This window comes from Pseudogymnoascus verrucosus (assembly GCF_001662655.1).
Source record: "Pseudogymnoascus verrucosus strain UAMH 10579 unplaced genomic scaffold scaffold_24, whole genome shotgun sequence".
NCBI classification, from domain to species: domain Eukaryota; kingdom Fungi; phylum Ascomycota; class Leotiomycetes; order Thelebolales; family Thelebolaceae; genus Pseudogymnoascus; species Pseudogymnoascus verrucosus.
The window spans coordinates 395,554-407,519 of record NW_017263675.1 but is presented as its reverse complement, the minus strand read 5'-3'; the positions used below and the strand labels follow the sequence as shown (position 1 = coordinate 407,519).

At 47.8% G+C, this 11,966-nt stretch overlaps 4 protein-coding genes across 4 annotated transcripts; 1 reads left to right on the top strand and 3 right to left on the bottom strand.

Annotated features, from left to right (window-relative positions):
• Nucleotides 1–917: 917 nt before the first annotated feature.
• Nucleotides 918–2,252, bottom strand: VE01_05860 (uncharacterized protein; the record flags this gene model as incomplete). Its single annotated transcript, XM_018275318.1, has 6 exons — nucleotides 918–973; nucleotides 1,035–1,204; nucleotides 1,258–1,289; nucleotides 1,347–1,387; nucleotides 1,443–2,009; nucleotides 2,069–2,252. The coding sequence occupies 6 exons, from the start codon at nucleotides 2,250–2,252 to the stop codon at nucleotides 918–920; spliced, it is 1,050 nt and encodes a 349-aa protein (XP_018129973.1).
• A 2,257-nt stretch (nucleotides 2,253–4,509) lies between these two features.
• On the top strand, nucleotides 4,510–5,736 carry VE01_05859 (uncharacterized protein; the record flags this gene model as incomplete). Its single annotated transcript, XM_018275317.1, has 6 exons — nucleotides 4,510–4,791; nucleotides 4,849–5,009; nucleotides 5,064–5,268; nucleotides 5,332–5,460; nucleotides 5,527–5,599; nucleotides 5,732–5,736. 6 exons carry the CDS (start codon nucleotides 4,510–4,512, stop codon nucleotides 5,734–5,736), a joined length of 855 nt encoding a protein of 284 aa, XP_018129998.1.
• A 131-nt stretch (nucleotides 5,737–5,867) lies between these two features.
• VE01_05858 (uncharacterized protein) lies at nucleotides 5,868–7,865 on the bottom strand. The gene is made up of 4 exons (XM_018275316.2): nucleotides 7,326–7,865; nucleotides 7,105–7,277; nucleotides 6,650–7,037; nucleotides 5,868–6,573 (listed from the first exon to the last, which is right to left on the bottom strand). Exons 1-4 carry the CDS (start codon nucleotides 7,734–7,736, stop codon nucleotides 5,908–5,910), a joined length of 1,638 nt encoding a protein of 545 aa, XP_018129999.1. The 5' UTR covers nucleotides 7,737–7,865; the 3' UTR covers nucleotides 5,868–5,907.
• Nucleotides 7,866–9,980: 2,115 nt separating this feature from the next.
• VE01_05857 (uncharacterized protein) lies at nucleotides 9,981–11,210 on the bottom strand (the record flags this gene model as incomplete). Its single annotated transcript, XM_018275315.1, has 4 exons — nucleotides 9,981–10,345; nucleotides 10,487–10,707; nucleotides 10,746–10,905; nucleotides 10,958–11,210. The coding sequence occupies 4 exons, from the start codon at nucleotides 11,208–11,210 to the stop codon at nucleotides 9,981–9,983; spliced, it is 999 nt and encodes a 332-aa protein (XP_018129992.1).
• Between the last annotated feature and the right edge of the window lie 756 nt (nucleotides 11,211–11,966).

Sequence of the window (11,966 nt, the reverse complement as noted above, 5' to 3'; positions counted from 1 at the left end):
ATCACAAATTGTAGCTACACTTAGGTGGCTATACTGCTAGTTTGCTGTAAGAGTATAATACTCATTTAGCTTGTAAAGCGCTACGTTGCATGCAATCCTAATTGTAGACTGCTCACCCACTTCCTTTAGCATATGATTAAGCTTGTTAATCATTTTTAAATACTGTGGAATAGCGTAGTTAAGAGTGGCGCCTTCGGGCGACGGCAATGTTTGTATTGGGAATTCGAAGGCTTCGGATTGTTGTGGATTTGCGTATGCCTCGACGCAGCGTGGAAGTTGTGGTGCGGGTGCTGAGCCGCTCAACTGCTATGCCAACGAGAGCGGGGGACGATACCTAAGGACGATATACTAGCTAAACAGTGCTCTGTATCATCCGCTAGGGGTATGCGGCTAGCCGCTGTTGCTAATATTAGCTTTTGAGCTTTGTTATATTGGAGGGGCCTGTACCAAGTTAATTTTATGTCCTGGCTGAAACAAATAGTACGCCTTGTACGGAATAGTTATACTAGAGAATATAACTTGGTTTTCCACATTGATATGGTTATAACGTGGCATGCGGCGTTGAGCGCTTGGAAGAGAGACTAAATCGTACTCTATAGTGTGGTTTTTATAAAGCTTTCACATAAAGAAATAAGATAACTTAGTTAACTATTGTACTTTTAATTAAGTTAGGAGCACTCACTTTCACAAGAGCTTTCCATGTTATAAATGGATAACCGTGTAATATGAAAGGGACAGTTTTGCTTTTTATGTCTTGCGTCTGCTTACCCTTCTCACTGATCTAGCTCGCCCTGCTGTCGTCCATTCATTCTCCTGCGACGATTTCCCTCGCCGGTTGCCTTCTTTGACCTCAGACAGTTCCCCTACAGCGATATCTCAGCATCCTGTGCAATTAATGCCATAGCCAGGAGTCCTGCTTACAGCCTCAACCCAGCACTAGCGTTCACTGCCTTAACTTCAACGAGTAATTTCCCTACACAGACACAGAAGTTAGCTGCATAGTTCAAGCTTGAATATAAACAGGATGCACGTACCGGTGTTGAGTCCCTCGTATAAAGCAAGTAGCGCCTTCTCAGCGGCGCCAAGTCCTCCCTTGATGATTGTCTCCTTGCGCTGCAAGTTGCCCTCTGAGAGCCACTGTGCGAGTTCCTTACGCGCAGCCGGGAACTCATTAGCATAGTCGTAGACGATGAACCCTTCCATTCTATGGGGAACAGTTAGCTGTGACTTTATCTGTGAGAATAGGAGGGTACCCACCGGATGCGCATCACGATGATCATGGAGATATTCTACGGGTGGGTTAGTCTTGAAGGAAGGTTGGGAGAGTTATGATTTCGCAAAACAACCTTTGGTCCTGTCGGATTTGCGCTGTTGTACTGGCTGATAGCTGTCACAATGTTAGAAAATCCCTCCCTCCCCTCGCAGAACGGTGGAACACTTACAACCACACATAACAAATCTAGAGTGAGCCTTAGCTCTGGACAGAGCTAATTCAAGGATCTCTCCTCCTACGTTGTCGAAGAAAACGTCGATCAAGTCCTTCGTTGCCTCCTTGAACTGAGTGGGGAAGTTCGGGTCCTTGTAGTTAAGCGCCCTATCACAGCCAAGCTCCTTTAGCCACTCTACCTTATCATCGCTCCCTACAAGACCTAGGACCTTAGCTCCCTTCAACTTTGCAATCTGGCACACAACACTCCCCGTCGCTCCTGCCGCGCCTGAGACAACGACAAAGTCGCCAGCCTTGACCTTCCCAATATTGATGATGCCAAAGTACGCCGTTAGGCCAGTCGTGCCTAGAGCTCCTAACGCATCAGTGAGCTGTCCGTTAGCCGGGACCTCAAGCGGCATGAGGTCCTTCTCCTTTGCGACCGCCTGCTCCCTCCAGCCTGTGTAGCACGTCACGTAGTCGCCTGCGGAGAACTTTGAGGACTTCGAGACAACCACCTTCGCGATCACGGCGCCGCGCATTGTTTCGCCAATTTTCAACGGAGGGACGTAGGATCGTGTGTCTGCGAAGAATGTTAGAGGCATGATTAAAAACGGGAAGTGTCACGTAGTGGGTGGTTACCGTTCAACCAGCCCCTCATGGCGGGGTCGACGCTAAGGTATAGCGTGTCAACGAGGACTTCGCCATCCTTCAGATCTTCGGCCTTTACAATTTCATGCTCCTTCATAGTAAACGTCTCGCCGGGGACGATGAGAGATGTGGGACGTTTGGCAAGGACGACGGACTGGTAGGTTGATTGACCCATGTTGCTTTTGATGACGAAATTTGATTTTCGGATTATTGATTAATTTTGTCTGTAATGCACCAAGGGCCAGGTCCTTATATACAGCAGGTTCTCTCTTTCAATGGCACATATGTAGTCCGTTGGTTAGCAGTGCAGGGATGATTGGGGATATAACAGTTCGGACCCGCAGATGCGCTTTCGAAGTCTCTACGTAATTGATATCTGTTTTAAAGAACTAGGGCAACAAATCGCAAATCATGCCTCGGCTCCGGGATTAGCGCGTGGTAGAGAACAACATTATTTGCAAAAAAGCTCTTCTACTAATTTATCTAATGTGTAGCTATGTCGTTCGAAGGAGGGGCTGCCGTTTACTTCTAATAACCAGGCGCCCCCGTTACTATTAATCAAGAAGTCTAGGCCGTATAGTTCAAAAGTATTCGGAAGCATTTGAAAATGTGTTCGCGCGGCGCCTTTGAAGACCTCGCCTACAATAGCACAGATTTGGTTAAAACAACTCTCCCTCCAATCGGAGGACGACAACTTTATTGGGCTTGGCCATGGTGGATCCCAAAATCGCTTCTTCAAGTCTATTCAAAGTCCATGAACCGCAGTATTTGTAATGTGTCTCTCAGCTTGCAACGGTTTCATGTTTCGTAGCTCTTCGTGAGGTATGCACAGAGAGATAGTCGAAGACAGTCGACTTTGGGATACCACCGTTGCGCAATTTGTCGTATTGAGTAGTCAGTATGCTTTCGGAGTGTACGCAACGTGCCTCTTGATGGCGTAGGCCAGTCGCCATTCTCTAGTGGTGGTGAAGAGTCCATGGTGTTCATAGAATCCACGGTCCTCGCGACTTTTAACAACTGTCCGGATTGATTGTCATCCGGCTTTGGTGCCAGCCTGTGGCTCGCGCGAAGCCTTCCCCCCAGCTCGGTCGACTCGGCATCTCACGCAAGTTTTGCGTGTAGAGAATTGATTTATATTGCCTTCACTTGCGACACACTTCGTGGTGGATGTACTAAGGTTACTTGTCAGGTTTTGGCGAAAACGGAGACCTCTATCCTTTCAATTACTTCGCATCAAGCTGTCATAATGCTTGCGTGTGATAAAGGGATGACAGAGGTGTTTCAGCTACAGTGCGATAGTAGAGAAAAAGATTGGTAAGACCATCACTTTCACATTGGACTGGCAGATCTTTTAGACGTGAGAACTCTGGATCGTTCGCCGTGGTGCCGATGACATCTCGGTGTGTATAAAGCCCGTGTAGTCTCCGAAAATAGTAACATATAAGACATCCAAATCAAGTTGTCCAAACCATCTAAATCAAATAGTTCATCTAAATTAGATTGGTCTTGGCCGGAGAGACGAGGGTCAAAGGTTGGGAAACTATTAAGCCACTGTGTAGGAAAAATGATTTGCAATGGGGGATGCGCGAGACCCTGTAAATCTGTATCGTCGTGATATTGTAATCGAATGTTCTACTTAATGAAATTGTGATCTTATTTAATAAGGAGATTGCGCTGACGCAACTCTTAATTCCATGCTGACAATACTTAGTCTACGCGATACTAGCCCTAAGCACTGTGAATATGAAGACGAACTACTCCCTCGTTGCCCAAAACGCAATTGATCTTCAGCAGATCAATTGCCTATTTCAAAAGGGGGGGGGGGGGGGAGTAGTTAGTTCTCAGTAAGCGCTATAATTTTACCTCGGTGCTGCCAAATCGAATCGCCTCGCAATTTGAACCGAATCTAGAGGTTCTTTACTTGCTATTAGGGTCGTCTTGAATATTACCTATGGGATATCCTTTGAATCGCATATTGCATTTAACTCATTAATTACATCAGCCTTGACTTCCCCTTCCGCCACGACAATAGCCCCCATTATCCTCGAGTCTCCAAAAATGGAGTGGTTCGGCTATGCCAAAACTGTTTTCCATCACTCCTCTACATCTCTCATAGCGACACAGGACGGCTCGGCTCGGACTTCTATCTCATTTCCCGATCTCTGCAAGTCCGTCACACAGCGATGCACTCTTAATCCGTTTCTGTTTAACGGTCACATGCAAACAATTTGGACTAACGCTATGCGAAATGATTTTCCAATATACTACAAGCGTAAGATCTTTATTGCAGATGGGGAAGACGACAATGGAAGTTTTGCCGTAGATTTTGTGGCAGACAGAAACGTCGACGAGGGAGATCCGCGCTGCCCAAGAGGACAACCCTCCTAACCGATGTTGAACTGGATAAGTTAACATCCACAGATCACAGGCCAATGCTTGTTGTTCTGCATGGAGTGTCCGGAGGCTCGCACGAGTCCTTTATCCGAGAGATGATCGCGACTCTTATCGCCCAAAATGGCAAGGGCGAGAGAAACTGGGAGGCTTGCGTGGTTAACTCGAGAGGTTGTGCTAGATCCAAAATCTCAAGTCAACTCATGTACAATGGCCGCGCGACATGGGACCTGCGACAGACTGCCAATTGGCTAGGGGAGAAGTTCCCCAACAGGCCACTCTTCGCAGCGGGAATTTCGTTGGGCGCTAATCTCTTAACAAATGTAAAAGTGTGCCGTCTACTTAGCCAGTAGGGACGACTGCTAACATGACTTCTGCAGTATCTCGCCGAGGAGGGTTCTAATTCTCCATTTAAGGCTGCCATTGTCTTTTCAAATCCTTGGACCCTTGAATTATCCTCGATGGCTATGAGGCGCGGATGCATGGGCAGAGAAGTATATTCTCGTGCCGTTGTTACTGGATATAAGAAATATGTGAAAGAGTATGATTTCGTATCTCGTCTACGTTGTAGAGATTGCATGATAACGGTTAGCAGGCACCTTGCTGAAATCTCTAAATATACCGACATTGATGTCGAGAGAGTAAAAAATGCGGCTGATATACGCGAATTTGACAAGCTGTTCCTTGCCCCAGCATCTGGATATCCGACTCCAGGTGCATACTATCGTGACGGGTCTTGCTGTGATGCCTTGCTGGCTGTAAAGACGCCATTACTTGCATTGAATGCGTTGGATGACCCTGTAAGTTGATTAAAGATGAAATAGCGCCGGGTTCCACTTCAACTGACGGCCGACATGAAACAGATTGTCCCTCCTGAATGCATCCCATTCGACGCATTTGAGGTCAACCCATTCGCTGTTCTCTGTACAACAACGATGGGTGGCCATATAGGCTGGCATGAGACTAGCGGCACCCAATGGGTTACAAAACAGGTACGCTCTTGTTAACCGGAATAAAAGGATTAGAAGTTAACATTCGCTAACACTCATTGCATGAAGATGTCTGCATTTTTGAACGCTATGGCAGATAATGCGAATCGATGCTGGTCACCTGCTACTGAGGAAACTTCTGGTGATATATTTCTGGGTTTATTTAGATACAATCCTACCCAGAAGAAGCTCTATGCTATCAATAGTAAAATTTAGCCTCTTTAGGGGCTTGAGAAGCTTTCTGAGAATAATGGATTCCAGTTTAATACCTTAGTTTAATACGCCCCGTCTAGGTTGAAAAGTGATAATATGCAACAGAATTCGTTGAGCCTTGCTTATGCAGTTAATAGGTATTGTCTATGTCTATGTTCTATTAACACAAACTCTTGGCTGAAACACCATACTCCTGTGCATAAGACAGGGCAAATATACGTCGAAGGCTTTCAGCAGCTATTTACTCGAAGGCAATCTCCGATTAGCCGTCAGGTCCCTCCCGAGCGAGGCTTTCTGGGTTGAGAAACAGCACAGAAGTGCAACGGCAGATAGCGCCATTCCTGTAAACCAAACAGCTCGTAGGGAATCGCAATAGATAGCACTATATACGTCAGAAACTTGCTGCGGAAACTGGTCTATGCGTGTAAAAGCCAGCTCCGCATCTTTGCCTCGGACTCTAAACCCGTCTGACAGGGACCCGTCTCGTACGTGGTTGTTAACGTAGTTATCGAATTGATTCTGGAAGATGGCTCCACCGATGGCAATGCCAAATGCCTGGCCCATCACTCGTGTGAATGTGATTTGATTCACGCTCACAGCATGTAGATGGCTTGGTAGAGTTGCTTGTGGCGCAATATTGGACGCGATATAAATAAAACCGAGCCCAATGCCAATAGGAATCTGGAGGCCCGTTTGGAGGCCCACAGAAGATAGAGGACTTAATACAGTCAATGAACTCATTCCTGCAGTCACTGCAGCACATCCAAAATATAATGGGCCTCGATAATCTCCTGATTTTGTTATTATGACGCCGCCGATGATGCCACCCGCTGGGACAAGGATGATCGTTGGGAGCACTGCAACAGCAGAGTGGATTACGCCATATCCAGCTGCGCCATGAAACTATATTGATATTAGAACGCCACATCAAACAGATATCTGTACGGTTCGCCGGAGGTATTCATAACAGAAGACTCACGTAAACGATGAGGAAAAAGGCCAAAGAGGTCACTGCGTAGCCACCAACGAAGGATATCAAGGAAGTCGCATTAAAAGTTCGACTTTTGAGCAGTTCACGTGGGAACATTGGCATTGGCGCGAAATATTCCACGATGGCAAAGCATACCAGGCCAATCACGCCAATAACTAGGGGAGCGATGATGGCGGCAGAAGACCACGGATGTGATACTCCTCCACTCAACAGACCTAATAGAAGGGTTGAAGCTGAGCCACCCAAAATAGCGATGCCAGCCCAATCGAATTTTAATAGCCCATTATGATGGTTTTCAATTTTGGGTTGGAGATGCAACGATAACTGCAGCACCGCAAGAAGGATCACACAGACTGGGATGTTGATGTAGTATACCCTGTGTTACTTGTCAGTCATGTTCCACACCCTGGATTAGGTAAACAAGCACTGAGGAGTTGACGTACCACCTCCATGTCGTGAACTCCGTAATGGCCGCCCCCAGCACAAGCCCAACGTTCCCAAATGCATATGATAGGGACAGAATAGACATCCATTTTGATCGTTCTTGCAAACTTGTCAGATCAGTGACGACCATAATTGTCAGTGTCGTTATGCCTCCACCACCGAGGCCTTGCATCTGTCAAGTTAGTATATTTCATTTCGTTGGACCTGTCGCTTTACTCACAACCCTTGTGCCAATAAGCCACTCTATGCTCTGTGCCCTCGCACACATAATGCTCGCAACCATGAATATTAGTAGAGATATCTGGAGCATTAGCTTCCGGCCACTTATTACAGAGATGGTGCCGAAGATGGGCTGTGACGCTGCTTGCGCGATGATATATCCAGTCCCGCACCAGTATGCTTGGCTACTTGTTGCTTTGAGGTCTTGGGCAATGGCAGGGAGGGATGCAGGTAGTATGACAAGATCGAGGGTAACAAGAAATAAAGCGACAACGATAGCGGCAATAGAGATGTAGAATCTGGTGGTTTTGGTGGTTGTTTCAATTTCGGGTGCCTCGTCTTCCGTGTAGCAGATACCTCTTTGAGAAGAAATCAATGCGTGACTAATTTTGTCTTCTTCTCCGAGCGTCATTGTGTACTGGTGGGACACCGAAAGTGGTGAAAATGTTGAAGGGTATTTGTTGTTGCTGAGCTCCGTTTTAACACTAGAGAGGACATGTAGTTCTAGAAATAAGGATATTGGGAACACAAGAACAATGAGTTCGTCTGAGAAAAGCCTATTAAACCTACTGCTACACCTATGCACAAAAATAAAATATGCTGTGCCCTCTACAATTGAGAAATTACTAATACTTAGCCACGATCAGCCTCGCTAGAAGGTAATCGTACAGCAGAATGCGTGAGTGGGCCGGGAGGTACAGTAAGCTGAGCGGGACAGAGTCTGTATTTGGTATTGTACTCGTTGAACTATGAAAGCGAGAAGCACCCTTGCGAAGTCATATCCCTTTCGGGGATGGATGGTCGCATCGATGGGTTTGGATGTCGCATCAATGAAGTTGAAGATCTGAGGCCGAGTAGAGGGTCGAGCGGTGTCTAATGAGATGGCCGCGAAAACTTCCCGTTTCGGGATGAAATGCGAGAACTGCCTCCATAAATACGAGGCACGCTAGTCCGGGCTGCAAAATTTCCATGAAATACCAAATAAGATCATGATGCGATGACAACGCGCTGATAAAATGGGGTCAACCTATCGTTGCTTATTAAATGCGACGGATTTGAGCCTAGAGCTCCTCCCCCCTTTTGTTTTTGGCAGATATGTGGACCCTTATCCTGCTGGCAACAAACCTCGTGAGATTACGGTTGAGATGAGACGTATCGTAAACTGTACTCGTATTCTGATCTCGGTACATCCGTTCCTCGCACTTTATTTTTAGCTATTCTATTATGAATAAATACTACTTCTCGAGAGCATCAATTTAGCTATTGAAGTCTAACCAGCACCAGAAGTTTTCTGAGGCCTAAAATATCTTCCAATTCTCCGATATCTCTGTATAACCTTACGTTGAATGTGGCCGGCCTTAGTGAAGCTTCTCATGGAGCTACAAGGTCTATTGATTTGGTCGCCATTCCTTCGAGCAATTGGGGTATGTTAACGCTTGATCCGTCTTTCGCTCTCGGTTAGGCTAAATGAAAGATCTAGATTGCAAATCTAGCATCAGTGGCCGCGATTCTATATTCCGAGAGCTTATTCCAGTGGACTAAATGGCTGTACCTGAGGGGAAAGTTGTTACGATATTTTCCATTGCCTAGGAACCGCAATATTTCATGGTAATATCTTAACCTCCTTACTGTATCTAGCCACCGTATTCATTAATCCGATCTAGGGCTTTCCTCAACACACTTTCTTTTACTGGTCCAGTTGCATTCTATGCTACATACTTTCAAGAAGATATAGAGAGGAGCTGGAGTTTCAATCCCCTCGCGATATATGGCAATATCTTACTCTATATGTTTTGTCACGGTGCGTACTTTTTTCACGTCCACCTACGGTTCCACAAGTCGCATCGTTTATATGAAACCTTTCATGTCATGCATCATGACTACACCCACGCCATGAACGTCTTTGCAGTTACATATGCCGAGATATCGGAAAATTTTATTCAGGTCGGCTTACCTTGGGTATGCTGGACTTGGTTTGCCGGGGGGAACGTGTGGAATTGGCTATTACCATTCACATTGACCGGATACACTACTCTTGTGGGGCACGGAGGGTACAAGTCGAGCCCCTATATCGCTTACTTTCATCCTCTCATTGTACCACTCGTTTTGGTTCTGGGAAAACACATGTTAACGGCGAGCAACCACCAAACACAGTATGTTCTCCCTATTATTAATATCCTACTTCTGTATAATGCTATGTCTTATCTAACCAATGTTCTAGTCACTCTCATCGCAGATGCAATTATGCCCTATTCTTCCGCGGCTGGGACCAGTTATACGGGACGTTTCGAAGGACAGATATTATTCCGCGTGATGTAGATTATTGGAAGACGTGGCTCCAGGATGAAAGCAATTCTAAGCAGGGAATAATGTGGATGGGAAAGGGTTCAGGTGCCTTCATGGAGATAGAGTGGGGCTTCTAGATGTTAACATCATGTGAGCTATGTAGAAGAAAGTGTGTGCCGTCATCACTATTTTGCTTCAATACTAAGCTAAGACTTTAACACCGAGATGGCCATTTCCCACCACTTCCACGAGATATCTACAACTTTACCATTATAACAGTACTATTTGATCTCGATCGTATTGGGAGCTGTTAAATCAGACAATTCTGCAACCCAACGGCCTTCTTCGACACCGTGAACAGCAGCAGGTGCTAGCCTAGGATCTCGCCCATGGGAGTCTCTGTGTCTGGCCTTGGGAACTTCTCACAGAACCCCTCGATCCACTCTAGGGTTCCTCCCGCGTCCGACTTCTCAAGGTAGACGCTTGCAGCGAAGATCAGCAGCTGTACAACCCAGATCAGACCGGACAGGCAGCTGTTCAAGTTCCCCGGCTCCTTCCACGTCTTGGTGCGAGGCTTAATGCTCAGCATCGCGATCAAGCTCAAGAGCGGAGAGCTGGAGCGGTTGCCCCCAGGTTCGTGGCAGACCAGCGCCATCGAAAGGACTGACAGGGCGTCTTTCGGCGCAGGCCGGTCTTTGTCGACAGAACTCCGCAAGGTTGCCTTCCATGCCTCGTCTGCAAATCCGTGAGCTAGATGCAATCTTCAGGCGTCCGCCAGTGCTCGCCTTCTCTGGTAAAGTGGCCACCACAATATGTGATGCGGTAGAAGTAGGTCAGAAACTGCTTCCAGTATCCAAAGTTGGTCTTGAGCGTCACGGGCTCTTCTTGAGAGGTCGAACCCCCGCGCCTTGTCCGTAGAGGCGGTGTGGAAGCGGCTCAACGCCAGCTGCCGTAGCCAGGTCAGCATGCACTCCGGCCCGTCGAAGCACCACCCGTGCGCCTCGGACAGGATCTCGTCCATGCCCTCGAGCACGGGCTCTTCGGCACTGCGATCAAGGCGTGGATCTCGTTCTTCCTCAAGCCCCGCGTGTGCTCCTCTATGCCCGTTCGCCTGAGCCACGGCTCTACAGCGAACCTGTGGCTGCCGAAGCCATGGACGATGTTGGCCTCTGCCTTCCCATCTAGCTCTGCTACGGCCGTGTCCTCATCGAGCAGCTCAAAGAACTCCTGCTCCCTAGGTTCTAGAGCACTGGCTTTGCCATCGCCGCTCGCCTGGTCGTGGTCGGATCCCACTTCTACTACTACGAAGTACCGAATATGCTGCTTCTCGGCGAAGAAGGTCTACACGGGGCACCGCCGCCACGAGCCCCCCCCCGATTTGCTGCGCCGGCTTCTGCTTGTGCTCCCTAGACATGTGCATTTCCCGGGCGTGGTCCGACCGGATGAGGCAGCTGCCGCAGAGGCAGCACGCGAAGGTCGGATAGGAGCGCAAGGCGTCTATGGCCGCGCAAGGAGCGTCGGGTAGCTTGACCTGGCTCGGCGTCCGCAGCTCATACTTCGCAAAGAGGTTGGGCAGGGTTCGCAGCTGAGGCCCCTTCATGTGGTAGGGTGGCTCTCTGACGTGTCGTTCCTGGCTGGCGCGGGTGAGCAGGAGGCACGTCCGGCACTCGACGCAGAGCACAACGCAATAGGCTTAGAGATAGCAAAAGCCACCTGCCATGGCTCCTACTAGGGGCCATTCTAGCACTCCTAATAGCCCACCTGTAAGGCTGTATGTAGGGCTATAGGGGCTGCGGGAGGGCGCACGCCCTCATGGGCGGATTTCTACATTTATGAAAGAATACTTATAAAAGAATGGCCCGTGGGGTTCCCCCTGACAGGGATCCGTCCGGGCGGCAGAAAAATACGTATGCCCTAAATACGGCGAATGCTACAGGTAAAAAGCATGTTAGAAGGATTGGAGTTAATCAGTTAACTGATTGTCGTATATGTGACGTCCGGCTCGAGCATCGAATGCATTTCCAAAACCATGCAGAGAGGTTTCACAGAATTGTCTCGAAAGTCTGCAACTACATGTAAGCGCTCCATAGTGTGCAGGATGGTTTGCCTTGGTCAAGCAAGTGAGCAAGAGGCAAGAAGTGGCTGGCGTCTTTGTCAATATGCTAGTCAACCAGAATTTTCCATCAAGGGCCAAATCCGTCCATACCTTCAGGAATGTGACCTGGGTCTGCACCGCGTGATGACAGGAAATAGGATTTGCAACGGGGGATGCGTGAGACCCTGTAGATCTGTATTGTCGTGATATTGTAATCGAATGTTCTAGTTAATGAATTCGTGATTTTATTTAAGATTAATA

Bases quoted from the DNA above. Each gene is read 5' to 3' on its own strand.
- VE01_05858 (XM_018275316.2), bottom strand. From the start codon at position 7,736: ATGACGCTCGGAGAAGAAGACAAAATTAGTCACGCATTGATTTCTTCT. The intron at 7,278-7,325 runs GTGAGTAAAGCG...CTAACTTGACAG, and splicing joins GGCTTATTGGCACAAGGGTT to ATGCAAGGCCTCGGTGGTGG. The intron at 7,038-7,104 runs GTACGTCAACTC...CAAGTAACACAG, and splicing joins GAGTTCACGACATGGAGGTG to GGTATACTACATCAACATCC.